The sequence below is a fragment of the Medicago sativa genome, chromosome 7 (genome assembly GCF_051527215.1).
Source record: "Medicago sativa cultivar Bolivia chromosome 7, Bolivia_mono, whole genome shotgun sequence".
In the NCBI taxonomy this organism is placed as follows: domain Eukaryota; kingdom Viridiplantae; phylum Streptophyta; class Magnoliopsida; order Fabales; family Fabaceae; genus Medicago; species Medicago sativa.
In genome coordinates, this window is record NC_140755.1 from 18,351,293 (window position 1) to 18,365,278 (window position 13,986).

The 13,986-nt window shown below is 34.3% G+C and overlaps 1 protein-coding gene, 1 long non-coding RNA gene and 1 pseudogene across 2 annotated transcripts; 1 reads left to right on the top strand and 2 right to left on the bottom strand.

The window, feature by feature from the left end:
- Nucleotides 1-2,954: 2,954 nt before the first annotated feature.
- On the bottom strand, nt 2,955-6,006 carry LOC146904760 (uncharacterized; annotated as a pseudogene).
- Nucleotides 6,007-6,364: 358 nt separating this feature from the next.
- Nucleotides 6,365-8,989, top strand: LOC146904761 (uncharacterized). Its single transcript, XR_015019558.1, has 3 exons — nt 6,365-6,625; nt 6,710-6,766; nt 7,961-8,989. It is a non-coding gene; the product is annotated as an uncharacterized LOC146904761 (long non-coding RNA).
- On the bottom strand, nt 7,741-9,162 carry LOC146904762 (transcription factor TGA7-like). The gene is made up of 4 exons (XM_085727305.1): nt 9,019-9,162; nt 8,655-8,926; nt 8,334-8,561; nt 7,741-8,159 (listed from the first exon to the last, which is right to left on the bottom strand). The coding sequence occupies exons 1-4, from the start codon at nt 9,044-9,046 to the stop codon at nt 7,986-7,988; spliced, it is 702 nt and encodes a 233-aa protein (XP_085583431.1). The 5' UTR covers nt 9,047-9,162; the 3' UTR covers nt 7,741-7,985.
- Nucleotides 9,163-13,986: the final 4,824 nt, after the last annotated feature.

Below are 13,986 nucleotides of genomic sequence, written 5' to 3' on the forward strand. Positions count from 1 at the left end.
AAGGACATCAACACACTCTCCCTCTCGGTAGTTCTACAAATGGGTAGCCCTATCTCATCTACCTTACCAAGGATGAAAGAAGAGTGAAGTTACTAGGCTGATTTAAGTCATGAAGTCACTGTGTTTTGCTAATTATCGTACTCATTATCTTAGTTACTTCCTGGTTCAAGTAGGTATGCACCAATATTAGTTATGTCACCTTCCTAAGTACCGTCATCTCAAGGTGGTTCGCTTCAGAGGAGACAAATCTTATGCACGACAGTAAAATTAATTAGGATTAAAAAAAAACTGAATAAAGACTTTAAATTAAATAAAATATCTAACAAATAGAATAAAGGTTTATCTTAGAACCCTAACAAAAAAAGATTTAGTTACTCATGGTAACCAAAGTCAAATTACAAAAGAAATAAAACATACCCTAGAGACTCGAAGTGAAGAAAGAAACTCCTCCCTGGAAGCTCCTAGTGATTGTCTTCCTCTTAAACCGATACGTTCTGAATGAGAAATTATGAATGAGAGAAGTAGTATCTATAGGAAGAGTTTCCACCTGAAGTTGGACTTATAAACCAAGCTTTTACCACTAAAAAGTAGCAAAAAGCAGTTCTAGCCCGATTTTCTTCATGCTCGGGGCGCATGAGTGTAGAGTTTTTCCTGCTCGGGGCGCATTAGTGTGTTGCCCCGTGCATGAATGCATGTTTCTTTGTTTTCTTGGGCGTTTGCTTCCATATAAGATATCTTGAGACTTGGAAACATAATTCCTCCCTTTTTATTGTCTTCTGAAGCCTATTGAATCTTCATTCATGATTTTACCAGAGTCTTTAGATATCTTGCTTTACCGATTTGCATGATTTCTTCATTAATTACATCAAAACACCCTAGAATTACTATTCCACCACGAGGGGAAGTAACTTTTATTGACAAGGAAAATACAAGTGTGCAACACGATCATTTTGAATTTGAGCAGCAAGCTCGGATAGTACACTCGAGGTGCACCATATTGAAAATCCTCTACCAACAACGCCCCTAGTACACATATGTGTAGGCCTTCAGATGGAGGTTGATAGTTTTAGACAATATTTGGCTGGTCATGTTATTATTGTGGTTCCTTTAAACCCTTTAAAAAGAGATCGATTATGTTCAACAATATTTAGTTCAAGGGAAGAATAACAAAGTTCCATTCATGTCATACCTTACAAAAAGTTAATAAAGAAAATCAGCAAGGACACATACCACACTCGGTCTATAGGTCCTCCTTCAGAATCAACGGGTGACTGAGCAACATTTTTTTTCTTTAGGGCCACTTTTCTTCTTTTCTTTTTTTCTTATTTTAACCTCCTTTTGGTTTGTTCTTTTTAAGGGTTTTGGTTTTAACCCTCTTGTATATTTTTTCAATTTTTTTAAAGATATTTATGAGTGGATGACAATGTTAGGGGTTTCTTGAGGATGCAAACAGTGTTGGGATGCCTCTGTCTCTCTTTGTTATTTAAACTCATTCTTGTCTAATAAAAAAACTGATAGTACTTAAGTGGTTAATGAGCTCCACCAACTAACAATTTGTTCGAAAAAATCTAAGTTTCGATTCCTAAGTAGAACAACTCTTAGTCATGTTTTACTTACCTGACCAAACTTTGAATTAACAATGTCCCTTTCCTTGGGATCAAACCATTTAAAAAAACATATTTAATATAATAATATATGAAAATGATACCTTAGTATATAATCGTTTATATATAGTTCTCTCAAAAAAAATAAAACGCGTATATATAGTTCCATTTTTATTGACATGAGTTTATATATAGTTCTAGCATGTATTAAAATATATGCTTAAATATGTTTTTAGTCACTCTAAATATTCCAACTTTCAGTTAGAGTTTAGATATGTTTTTAGCGAGATGGTGGTTTTCGTTGATCCCACGAAGCGAAGATCATTCGCTTAAATATACCAACTTTTAGTTATAGACTCTTGAAATGCTTCCTTCCAATTTGTATCCCTCTAAATTCTTAATCTTAATCTTAATCTTAATAATATACAAAGGGGGAACAATTTTTAGACCTCCAATCCTATGTGTCAAAATTCTAAGAATCCAATGCCAAATCATCAATTTTTAAAAGCTCATTTTATCATCAAATTTAGTAAGTTGGATCAGAAAAACATGATATCCACAATTTTTCACATTTTTTAAATAATCGAAAATTATTTTTAACCATCAAAATTTGAATTGCTAAACTTCCCTCCATGAAATATAAATTTCTGACCTACTTTGCAAAGAGAGTTGCTTTTCTGACATAGAATACTTCATATTGACACATGGAAATGACCAAAATACCCCCAGCGGTTGTTAACTGCTACTGGTACCCAGCGGTTGTTAACTACCGCTCACACCAGTTACAGAACCAGTGCAGTCTGTAAGTGGTTTTGCCCAGGAAATGTGTCCTGTTTAACCTGTAATTTCAAACGGCAATTCTGGAGGAAATCAAACCAAAACAACAACATCCAGCCATCACAAACATCAACATTTCATAGTTTATCAATTATTCGGTTACATTACATCAAACCGATAATGCGTTAACGTTTAACAATTGTTTGAAATTCATCAAATTTTCCACATTATGCAAAACATTACACGTAATGTACATTAATTACTAATAAATGTGAAACTCAAATATATTGATATACATATAAATAGTTAGAGGTTAGTTACATTATATCACCCAAAAAATTGGTCATTACATTATATATCCAAAAAAATACGTCGGCGCGTATCAACCAAAAAACGGATTAACACCGACCAAAAAGTGTCACATTTCATCTAATAAAAGCAAATCATCTAAATGTTCCAGAACATCTTCAAATTCGGTGTTTGCTTTAACCGGAGTGTCATCACACATAATTGGATTGTCTTCATTTGTGGCTCCTTTGGTGGAACCGGTCTCTCTTTGAGCTCAATGTCCATGAGTGTTTGGAAACGATCCTGTTGATCCAAAAATTCATCCTCTCATGTTGCCGCCTCTTCGCTCCTGTGATTTCTCCACTCCGTGCATGTTGGAGGTAGTGGGCAACCATCTTTTAATGAAAGAAGGATAAAATGATCTGGGATTAGACCAAGGCAAATCATGTTGCTTTTCGGGTTAACCGGAGGCCGTCCTCTAAGTGGGAAAAAAGTCTCGGAAATGTAGTCTTTCCATGTAGTCATCTCTAACACCGGCCTATTGTAACATGATGCAACGATGTGTCCCATATCCGGCAATGTCAACCATTTGTCGGGAGGTCCAAAGCTACTAGGATTTTTGGGAGGATACAATCCATCCAAGATGTAGTTGTAACGATTCTCGCTCGCATACACCTCAATGTATTTGCTCCTATGCTCTTTCAACTCTTGAATAAGTGCTCTCCGCACCATAACATGACTTTCTTGCGTCAAACCCAAGGCTTCCGCTATAGCCCTAAACCCACAATGACCGTCACCAATAACATCCACAACTCTCTCAATGTATGGTATCATGAATTTTGGCAAGTAATACATAGGATTGGATGGATCATAACTTGTTGAAACCAAGCTAGGCTTAGGAACCAGAACCGGAGAAATGCCAATGCGAGCACCTTTCCTTTTATTTTGTGAAGATTTTTTCCGTGGTGAAGATTGGCTTTCCGGATGTTGAGAATCAATAGTCTCCCACGTAGATGGGATCCTACCACGTATGGTTTTGATTTTTTTGGGAGCTCCTTTGGTTGCCACCTTTCTTGGAGGTGGTGACAATATTGTGGTCTCCGGAAACGCTAACAACCGCAAAGCCTCTTTGATTTCTAGTTTCATTTGGAACGGAACTCTTTGGAGACGTTATTGGATACCATGCCACTCCTCCGCGACCGAAAACAAATCTTCATTACTTTGTTCTTCACCCATGTACAACTTATGCCAATGCGGGTGTATCTCATCCAATCGAATGGGCATGTTGTGACGGATTTTCATAGCAATGAAGCATGCACAAGGTAGGCCATACAACGTCCTTTGAACACAACCACAAGTTTTCTTCTCAATGCACAAGGTTCTCCTAGCACGCTCATCCTCCACAAAAATAAAATTCATGGCTTGTCTAGACACGTGACCACCCAACCCGGAGTACAAAGTGACATCTTTGTATCGATGTTCCAAGACTGTAACGCTCCTACCAAACGATGATTGTATCTCCCCAAATTGGTTTGCCAACATGTCATCAATTTTATGCCAACAAGTACCCAAATCACCCTTGGAGGTGGACAAATATTCCTTCACCACACCATGTCCTTCAACTCTATTCGTGGTCCTACACCCAAGATGTAACACAAGGTCCGTCCATGCCCTCACTAGCTTGTTCTTGAAAGGCTTCAAAATGGTTTCTTGAACATAGTGAAGAAAGTTTGGATGATCCTTACAAGCATCTTGGAATTCCACTAGATTACCCGCATATAACTCTTGAGTAGGAGATTCAACCAATTTTTCCCATGCATCAAATATGGTATCAACCAACTTACTATGCTTCTCCTCGTCGACAATCTTCTTTTGGCCATCCACCACAACAACGTTTTGTTTAAATTTGCAATCAGTGATGATTCTTGATCTAACATTTTTGCCAACATGGAAATGACAAAGTATTGCACTACTACCAGGGAGAACATTGTTTACGGCATTCATCATATCCGTGTCCCTGTCGGTCACGACCACCTTAGGCATATCGCTATTTGGTCCAAGAAGTTTAAGCAACATTTGCAAAGCCCAATTAAAGTTATCCTCCTTCTCCCTAGTCATAAATGCAAAACCAACCGAATATGTCAAATAGGTTGAGGTGACTCCAACTATTTCAAACAATGGCATCCTATACAAGTTGGTTTTGTACATGGAATCCATTATCAAAACAGTAGGAAAAGTGTTAAACAATTTTACCGAAGTTGGATGAGTCCAAAATATGTCTTGAACGGTTTGACTCTCCTTTTTTTTCTCTTACGTAATAAACATATCCATTCTCTTCCAACTTTGTGATTAGATATTGCATCTCCGTCAAGTCACCCCTTTTTGCCTTTTTGAATTTATGACGTTCATTGTAGACTTGCTTGATATTTGTCATGGACTCTTTCCTTTTATTCCTCAAGTTTGTCAAAATATTTTTTGGTTTCACCGAAGAATCGGTCAAGTCATGTACAAGCTTCTTGTCGTCCTCCGTTAATCTTCCGGCAATAAGGTGCCCTGCTACATACGGAACCATCTCATGGTTGTGAACGCCATTAAGAATGGCCAATTTCCAAGCATTGTCTTCCCTAACGACATATCCACGCACCTTGAACAAACACCCACACTTTCTTGATCCAATTGTTTCATTCTTCACTTTTGTCTTCGGTACTTTGTGCTCGCCGCTCCGTTCACAAACCAACTCCAACATAGCATTTCTTCCTTCACAAGATCTCCTAATGATAACCGTAAATCCAGCCCTATTTGCTTGTCGACGGACCCAACCGAGCAATTCGTTTTTATCTTTCCATGTGTTTTGGGTTGAAAAGAAATGAGCCGTGTCCACATCGGAATTGACGCTTGAAGCCTCAACTTTAACGGAGACTTCAAACTTAGCGGGAGCTTCAACCTTAATGGAATCGACATTATCTATAAATAAACAACAAAAAAGTTGCTTATTTGACAAGGAATAAACAACATACAATTGCTTTTTCTTAACATTATCTATAAATAAACAACATACAATTACTAAACTAATTAATAAACATCTATCTAATATCATATATTAACATAAACAAACAAAAAAAACAAAAGAAAATTTTTTTGGAAAAACAATGTTTTCACAGTAGCTATTGCAGGAAATGTTTTGAAAAAATTTCTAAGTCTCCAGCGGCAGTTAACAGCCGCTCACTCCCAGCGGTAGTTAACTGCCGCTACAACGCGTTCCCATGCAAAAAAAAAACCAAAAAAATGCATCAAATGTAATGAATTTTAACGTTGTAATACCTGTTCTTTGATGCATTTTGTGTGCAGAAACGTCTTAGCATTCGATCAGCAATGATTTGGAGGCATGATTTTAACACAACATTTTTGAAATGGGATTTTTTTGAGGTTGGTAATGGTGAGAAAGAAGCTGATAAGTGAATAGAAGGTAGGGGTTTGCTGGTTTTGGGGGGAAACACTGGAGCGGTAGTTAACAACCGCTGGGTGCCAGCGGCAGTTAACAGCCAGCGTGTTTTCCAGCGGCAGTTAACTACCGCCAGGGGCAATATAGTCATTTCCATGTGTCAATTGGAAGTATTCCTTGTCAAAAAAGCAACCTTCTTTTGTAAAAACAAACAAAACTCTTTTTAAAAAATGGCCCAAAGTAAGATAGGCCCACATGACAATTTTTACAGAAACAGAAGAACACGTACTCCTCATACTTTTCTTCTTCTGAATCCCTCTCCCCTTTTCTTCCTCACTTCAATCCTTTCTTCAATTTGAAATTTGAATTTCTCACATTTCCCTCCTTACTCTCTATTTACTCTTTATTCTCTTCTTTCTTCACTATTTCACATCTCTCTCTCTCTAAAAAAATTTGAACTCCTATGTCGCCGTAGCATCAGTTGCTTCCGCCGCTTGCCATATCGCCGCATCAGGTACCTACTGTATTACTTTCTCTTACTTGAAAACCTTGGAAACCTTGGATCTGATATTTATTCTTTGCAATTTTTGTTTGTCAGAACCGTAAGACTGAAAAAAGGAGGCAGCTCCAAGTGAATGGATCCTCTACAACTCAGGTGAAGCTTTTTGAATTTGTGTTATTGATTCACTTTGTATTTTATCTCAGTCTCAACACTTTTACTACCTTGATGATAATGATAATCATTATTAATATCTTAAATTGTTTCATGATTATCGATGAAATGCAAATTTTGTTGTTTTGGTTATATGGTTTTGAATTGGTGTTGAATTTGTCTTATTTTTGTGTTTAGATTAACAAAATTGATTGCATTTCATCTGAACTCACAATGTGTTTGAGGAAATTTCCCAAATAAGAAAACCAATGATATGTTAGTTATGGTCATTTGATTTTAGGGTTTAAAAATAAGAATTAATAAGAAAACCAATGATTTTGTGTTTACATCAACAAGAGTATTTAGATTTTATTGAATCTGTCTTATTTATATATGGTTTTGTATTTGATTTTTTAATTGTGAAATTGATCACTCACAAAGTGTTTGAGAAAATGTCTCAATAAGAAAATGGATGCTATTGTTAGTTTTAAATGTTCCTGAAGATTTGGTTTGTTCTGATTTGGGTAAATATATATGACCCTTTTGTTTAGATTGTTTTGTTCTAATTTGGTTTGTTCCAATTACTCTATGTCCCAATATGCAAGGCATGCAATTTTGACTAAATAAATATATAATGACAGGTTTTATTCAATTTTTCATCTCTGGTTTTGTTTAAGTCACTGGGTTAGATGATCAGAAGAAGATGACAATCGTAATGAATTTCACAAAACTAGAGAAGAGTTTATTTAAAACAAAATAAATCGTTGCAGTGTGAGGTCGATGGTGGTGGTATTGCGACGTGACCGCGGCTATTGGTCATTTGTGTTGCATTTTCTATTTTATATAATTTTGTTTCGGATACAATTATGAAATCAACCAATAATTTGTATAACATCATCTGATCCTGTCTACCAGTCACAGTGTCCCATTTGAATTGAAATGATTTTTGTCCCTCTTCATTCACAATAAAACTCAAATTTTCAAATAAAGTAAAAATGCTACTCCTTTCAATTCAAAAGATACTAAAGAGAAGATGATCTCCTTTCAATTCAATATATAGTACGTACAAGCATATTCTAAAATCATATAATATTGCCTCTTGCTCCTACACAGCATTAAATTTCGTTTATACACATAACATATATATTCAACCAAAATTTGAACATCTATTCCGTTAAGTTGAAGTTTAAGCATCAGAAGCTGCAGGTGTCCACCATTTCCTCTAAGGATTAATCCAGGGTGATATCATGGAATCGCATGGACGAGAAGTCCAAAGAGAACAAAGAGTACGACGACGATGAAAGTATTCCCCAAGAGCAATCAAGCCCCGAGCAGCTTGGTGTGTAGACAGGATGCGTGACATGTGTATCAGAGTTTGCTGCCTGAGATGATCTGCCTGTGGACAGCACAAATCATTCACAAGGTATTAAATTGAATAATGTAATGATGAAACTGTGTCATCCCAAAATAATGAGGAAGGGTCTAGTTATAATTTGAAAACCAGGACTTAGGATAAAAGAGTGGCATTAGAAAATTCCTAGTTGATTCAAATTTCTTGGTGTTACATTACCTGGATTACAAAACCGTCTAGTCCCTCAAATTTATCTATAACAATAGCCATCCGAATTCCATGATTTTCTGCATTTAATGGATCAAGTGCCATGTCTTGGACCAGACTCTGCAGGAGTTTATCGAGTCCTTGTGAAAGAGCATCTTCGGCTTGCTGAGAGCACAGATGAAGTTTTTTAATGTTCAAAATTTGTTCTTCAGTTAAAGGCTCGAGTTGTGGCGCAATGAGCTATAGGAAAAAAAAAATCTAATAATGATTAGTGTGGAGGTTTTGACAGTACCAATTTTTTAATCTAATTCGCTATTAAGATCAGATTTGTACATTTAGAAGTTGTGATGGGGGAGATCCTCCGAACCACAGGAAAAGGCGCTCTACGGATGGTTTCCACACACCGGAGATTAAATAGAGAGGATCAGCCTTTGCAGCATCAGTTTTTATTCTGAAAAGATCCAAGTAATGATTCAAGTCACTCTGAACAACTAGACGGAGCTGCACTTCGGACGCATTAGTTTGAAGTGCGTTTCTGAGTTCTTCGTTCAGCCTATGGTTCTCGTCAACCCAATTTTCATATTCAATTTCAAACGCGACAATCCCTGGTTAACAAAACACAAAGATCACTAAGAAATATGTAACAAGAATAAAAAAAAATAAAGAAAGCTTGAAATTGATATCATGAATCACAAACCTGGGTTTATTGTTTCAGATGATCCCATAGAACTGCTATCTAATGCACTTCCTGTACAAATACCCTGCAACTAAAGTAGAGATTTTAATATATGCTTAGAATTGACAATTGAAAGAGCATAACATAATTATAAATCACAATATAAATAACAAGTAAAGATGGTAAATTAATTGTTAATTAGTTTTGGTTCACCTGCTTTCTTGCTCTCCCAATCTCCAGCTCCAATTGCATGAGCTAAAAGTTAGTTAGAAGTTAGTTAGAAATATGTTTGTTAGTCAGTTATAACTGCTTTCATCTTTATAAACTGTTCGATTGAGTTGAATGGGATAAAAACCTCAAGTTTCATTTCCTCAACCGTTTTACATAACAAAAGAACAAATCAAATGACTTTTCCTATAAGTAAATTTATTTATATTACCTCAGTCTCTTCCTCAGCTCCTGAATGTTTCCTTGATTCATGAGGAACATTCGTGGGACTCTCTTTCAAGATATAACAGGCCATATTACTCACCAAGGGATGTGTGGATACTGAATAATTATCATAAATACTAATCAAAGAATGGGAATCAAGCGTATTCAATATGGTATTCCCTTCATCAAATATTTCTTCCAAACACTTACTCCCATTGTCAACTAGCTTCATTATCAACTCATCTTTTTTAATCTGATCCAAATCTATACCCAAATCTTCACTAGATAATAATCCACAATACAAAAAACAGTTTTGCAAGTTTTTTTCCATCAAATTATCAAAGCTACTTTTTAATACTTGAACACTTCTTCTTCCACCTCTTGTCCCATTTCCAATTTTTTTTATTTTATTGAGTGCATGCTTCCATTGATGAATGTCTTCAATCCCTTTCATGGTTCTAGCCATCACATTGATTGCAAGTGGTAAACCCTTAAATCTCTCTACAATACATCTTGCAATCTTTTCTGTTTCATATGGAAGTATCTTAGGTGTTCCATCAACTCCGAGTTTTAGCATAAACAACTCCCACCCTTCACATGCGCTGAGAGGATACATTTGTAATATAGCATATGGCTGGCAATCCATCTGGTGACATACTTGTTTCAAACGAGTTGTTAGAATCACTTTAATGCCATTCACTTTTGGATGAACTCCCACCTTTTGCAAATCAATATATTTCCAAACATCATCCAAAATAAGAATTGATTTTCCATTTTTCTCCAATGCGAAAGACAAGTTGTCGGCTCTAACTTTTTCATCATCCTCATCAAGCTTCAAGCCTATTCTTTTTGCTATATCATGTTGCAGTTTTGAGATGCTATAATTGTTCGAAACAGTGACCCAAAACACATCCTTAAAACTTGATTTCCTTTTTACTTCATCACCCACGAGAGTTGCAAGTAAAGTTTTTCCCACTCCTCCCATTCCACATATGCCAACAACAAACACTTTATCATCCTCTAGAAGTTTAGACACTCTCTTGATATGTAAGTCTAATTCTTTCCCAACAAATTCAGTCGACAAAGTGAGAGGCTTCTTCTCCTTGTGTATTTTCATCTTCTTTATCAATCCATTTACAAAAGGAGTGTCATTTAAGTTATTATCTATGTCTCCTTTCATTTCTTGTAATTCTCTCAACCATACATCAACTTCTGGTTTGCGCTTTTTGCCCCGAGACTCCAACGATTGCAATTGTCTTGCAATATCATTTTCCTCACATTCTAAATCAATAGCCAATTGTTTTATTTGATCGATCTCACTTTGATAAACATTTACGTTACCACCGCTACTGTTCACACCTGCTCATTGTGTTTGTCACGTTACATAATAAAGCTTAATCATTTAAGTGTTTAAATTATTTGCTGGTTGTATATATGAGATAACACTTCAAAAAAAAACCAATGCAGCTCTTTTTTAACAACAAATTAAAAAAAAAAAAAAATCAATGTAGCTCTGTTTTTTTACTTATAAAAGTCAATGTAAATCTAGGTATTATTATTTTTTTTTGATAAAAAAACCTAGGTAATATTATTTAAATGATAAATTTAAAAAAGAAATTAATTTTTAATATTTAGATTTTTAAAACTATTAAAATAAATGTTTTTGGGCTGAATTCATGAAAAGAAGAAAAAAAATGGATTTTTAAAAAAAATAATTGACTAAATGTTTTAAAAAAAATTAAATACTTGGAAAAAAAATATAATATGCTTTAGTAGATGGATTTGATGAATTTCATGTTTAATGGATATATTTGATTGGATGATTAAATGAATTTTTAGTGAAGTGTTAACAAATTGATAGATCATTTTGATCTATGATCTATTACCATCCAAATCTAAATTCATGAAATCCATCTATTTTGTCATCCCTAATATATTTGCAACAAAAAAAATTGAAAACTTGGAAAAAAATAGTAATATGCTTTAGTAGATGGATTTGATGAATTTCATGTTTAATGGATATATTTGATTGGATTATTAAATGAATTTTTAGTGAAGTGTTAACAGATTAATAGATCATTTTGATCTATGATCTATTACCATCCAATTCTAAATTCATGAAATCCATCTATTTTGTCATCCCTAATATATTTGCAACAAAAAAAATTAAAAACTTGGAAAAAAAATAGTAATATGCTTTAGTAGATGGATTTGATGAATTTCATGTTTAATGGATATATTTGATTGGATTATTAAATGAATTTTTAGTGAAGTGTTAACGGATTAATAGATCATTTTGATCTATGATCTATTACCATCCAATTCTAAATTCATGAAATCCATATATTTTGTCATCCCTAATATATTTGCAACAAAAAAAAAAATTAAAAACTTGGAAAAAAATAGTAATATGCTTTAGTAGATGGATTTGATGAATTTCATGTTTAATGGATATATTTGATTGGATTATTAAATGAATTTTTAGTGAAGTGTTAACAGATTAATAGATCATTTTGATCTATGATCTATTACCATCCAAATCTAAATTCATGAAATCCATCTATTTTGTCATCCCTAATATATTTGCAACAACTTTAAAAAAACATTTATTTTCAAATAGACGAGTACTAAATTTGCACTTCCTGGCAATAATTTTTTCTTTTTTTAAAAGAAATATGAATTAGAACTCGTACCTTCAAATAAATTCATGATTTCATCATTATTTTGATGGTTAACCGAGCTTCTTGTATGATTGCCAATCATTTCTGGAACACCTTCGGCCACTTTCAATGAAAGATAGAAATTGTCAAAAAAATTTAAATTTCAACAAAAACATATACTAACTAATTCCTAACTAACAAAATATTAATGAAAATTTTCTTTTAATGATATATGTTAGTATATTAATTCTTTTTTGTAAGGATTTAAATTAACCCACCCAAATTGGCATCGGGAGAATCGAACTTGAGAGGAACACATTTGAAGGTCCCAAGCCAACACTATCGAACCAACCAAATGAGTTATGTTAATTGTTATGTTAATATTACCCCTTATTAAGCATTTGAAATCATAGGCATTTGAACTCAGAATCTTTAACTCATTTAATATATTTAGTTCAACCAAACCAGCTACACATCCCCTAATACTAATGAATATTAATTGGCATACTTTCTTCTTTCTTTTTATTGTACAAATTAATTGACAAGTTCTTTACTAACCTTTCTATTGTATGCTATGCTAGTTAACTCATGAACTGAACATGTAAATTAAAGGTGTTTCGAAGCCAAATATTAGTAAGTACTTCGGTTTTTGTTTTGTTTTATTAACTTGGATCTGTTTCACTACCTGATTGCTCCGTATCTTTCCACTTGTTCTTTTTCTTCCTAACCACATGCTGCCATATGTTCTTCAAAACCTCAATACGAACAGGTTTAATCAAGTAATCACAAGCACCATGTGTTACACCCTTCATAACAACACTTTTATCATCATCGGCAGACATCACTATAATCATCATACAAAACAGTTTAGTCTCAAATCTCAATAACACTACACTCTACAAACTATTAGAATATAAAATATTCATTGTATAAATTATTAGTATATTGTATATTATTTAGAGATAACCTTGTTGAAGCCGAGAAAGATCATCTTGAATATCTGAAATCTTAAAAATGTCACCTTGTGAAAATCGTTGCTCTAGATTTTTCCTAACATTGTGAGCGTTGTCGAACCAAAGAATCGATTGAGCGATAGATGCAGAGATTGAATGTCGCAACCAAGAAAGAACCATGTGATTGCAGCGGAGCCATGGGTCTGCGCCGGTTGAACGAAGGTGCCGTCAATGAATTCTAACTTGTTTTTGGAAATTAGCGCTACCTTCATCGCATGAGCCCATGAATTGTAGTTCTTGATATCTAATAAGGGGGTGACAAGAATTATGGATGGGTTTTCGTTTGGATGCATGTAGTAAGGATTTGAAGGGTTGGTTGCAAAATCAGCATAATTTTCTGCCATTGATAAACAGAGAAAGAAACTAATTGAAAGGGAAAGGAAAAAGAAACAGTTGAATGGGTGGGTGATGTGAGGAAAATATTATTGATGTGAAGATTATGGAAAAACAGAAACAAAAAATATATATATTATTATTATTATTATTAAATTCATAAGCTTGTTGACGAACACCGTGATATTATTGATGTGAAGATTATGGAAAAACAGAAACAAAAAATGGAAAGTTAGAACTTGAAGCTGAGATTCAGAACCAGATAGAGCAGAAAGAAAGAAAACAATGGTCGAGTGGATGAAGTTATTTTGAGGAAAAAAAGAGAGAGTGAATTAAACAATCGCAATTCAAGTGAAGTCAACATTTCTTGTAGCTATTTAGCGCTGGAGGCTTTCTAAAGCAATAAAGTGTTGATAGTCTCAGCATATGTAGTAAAACATTACACTACATGTAAGTGTTGGCAGAAAAGCTTCAGAAAAACATAACAACATGGCTGAATAGAAAAATAATATTAGACTAGTTAGAGCGTATCCCAACAGATAAATGCATTG

Excerpts from the sequence above, each read along its gene's own strand:
- LOC146904762 (XM_085727305.1), bottom strand. The coding sequence starts at position 9,046 with ATGGGATCATCTGAAACAATAAACCCAG. Across the intron at positions 8,927-9,018 it reads ATCTGAAACAATAAACCCAG|GGATTGTCGCGTTTGAAATT; the intron begins GTTTGTGATTCA and ends TTTGTTAACCAG. Across the intron at positions 8,562-8,654 it reads CCCCATCACAACTTCTAAAT|CTCATTGCGCCACAACTCGA; the intron begins GTACAAATCTGA and ends TTTTTCCTATAG.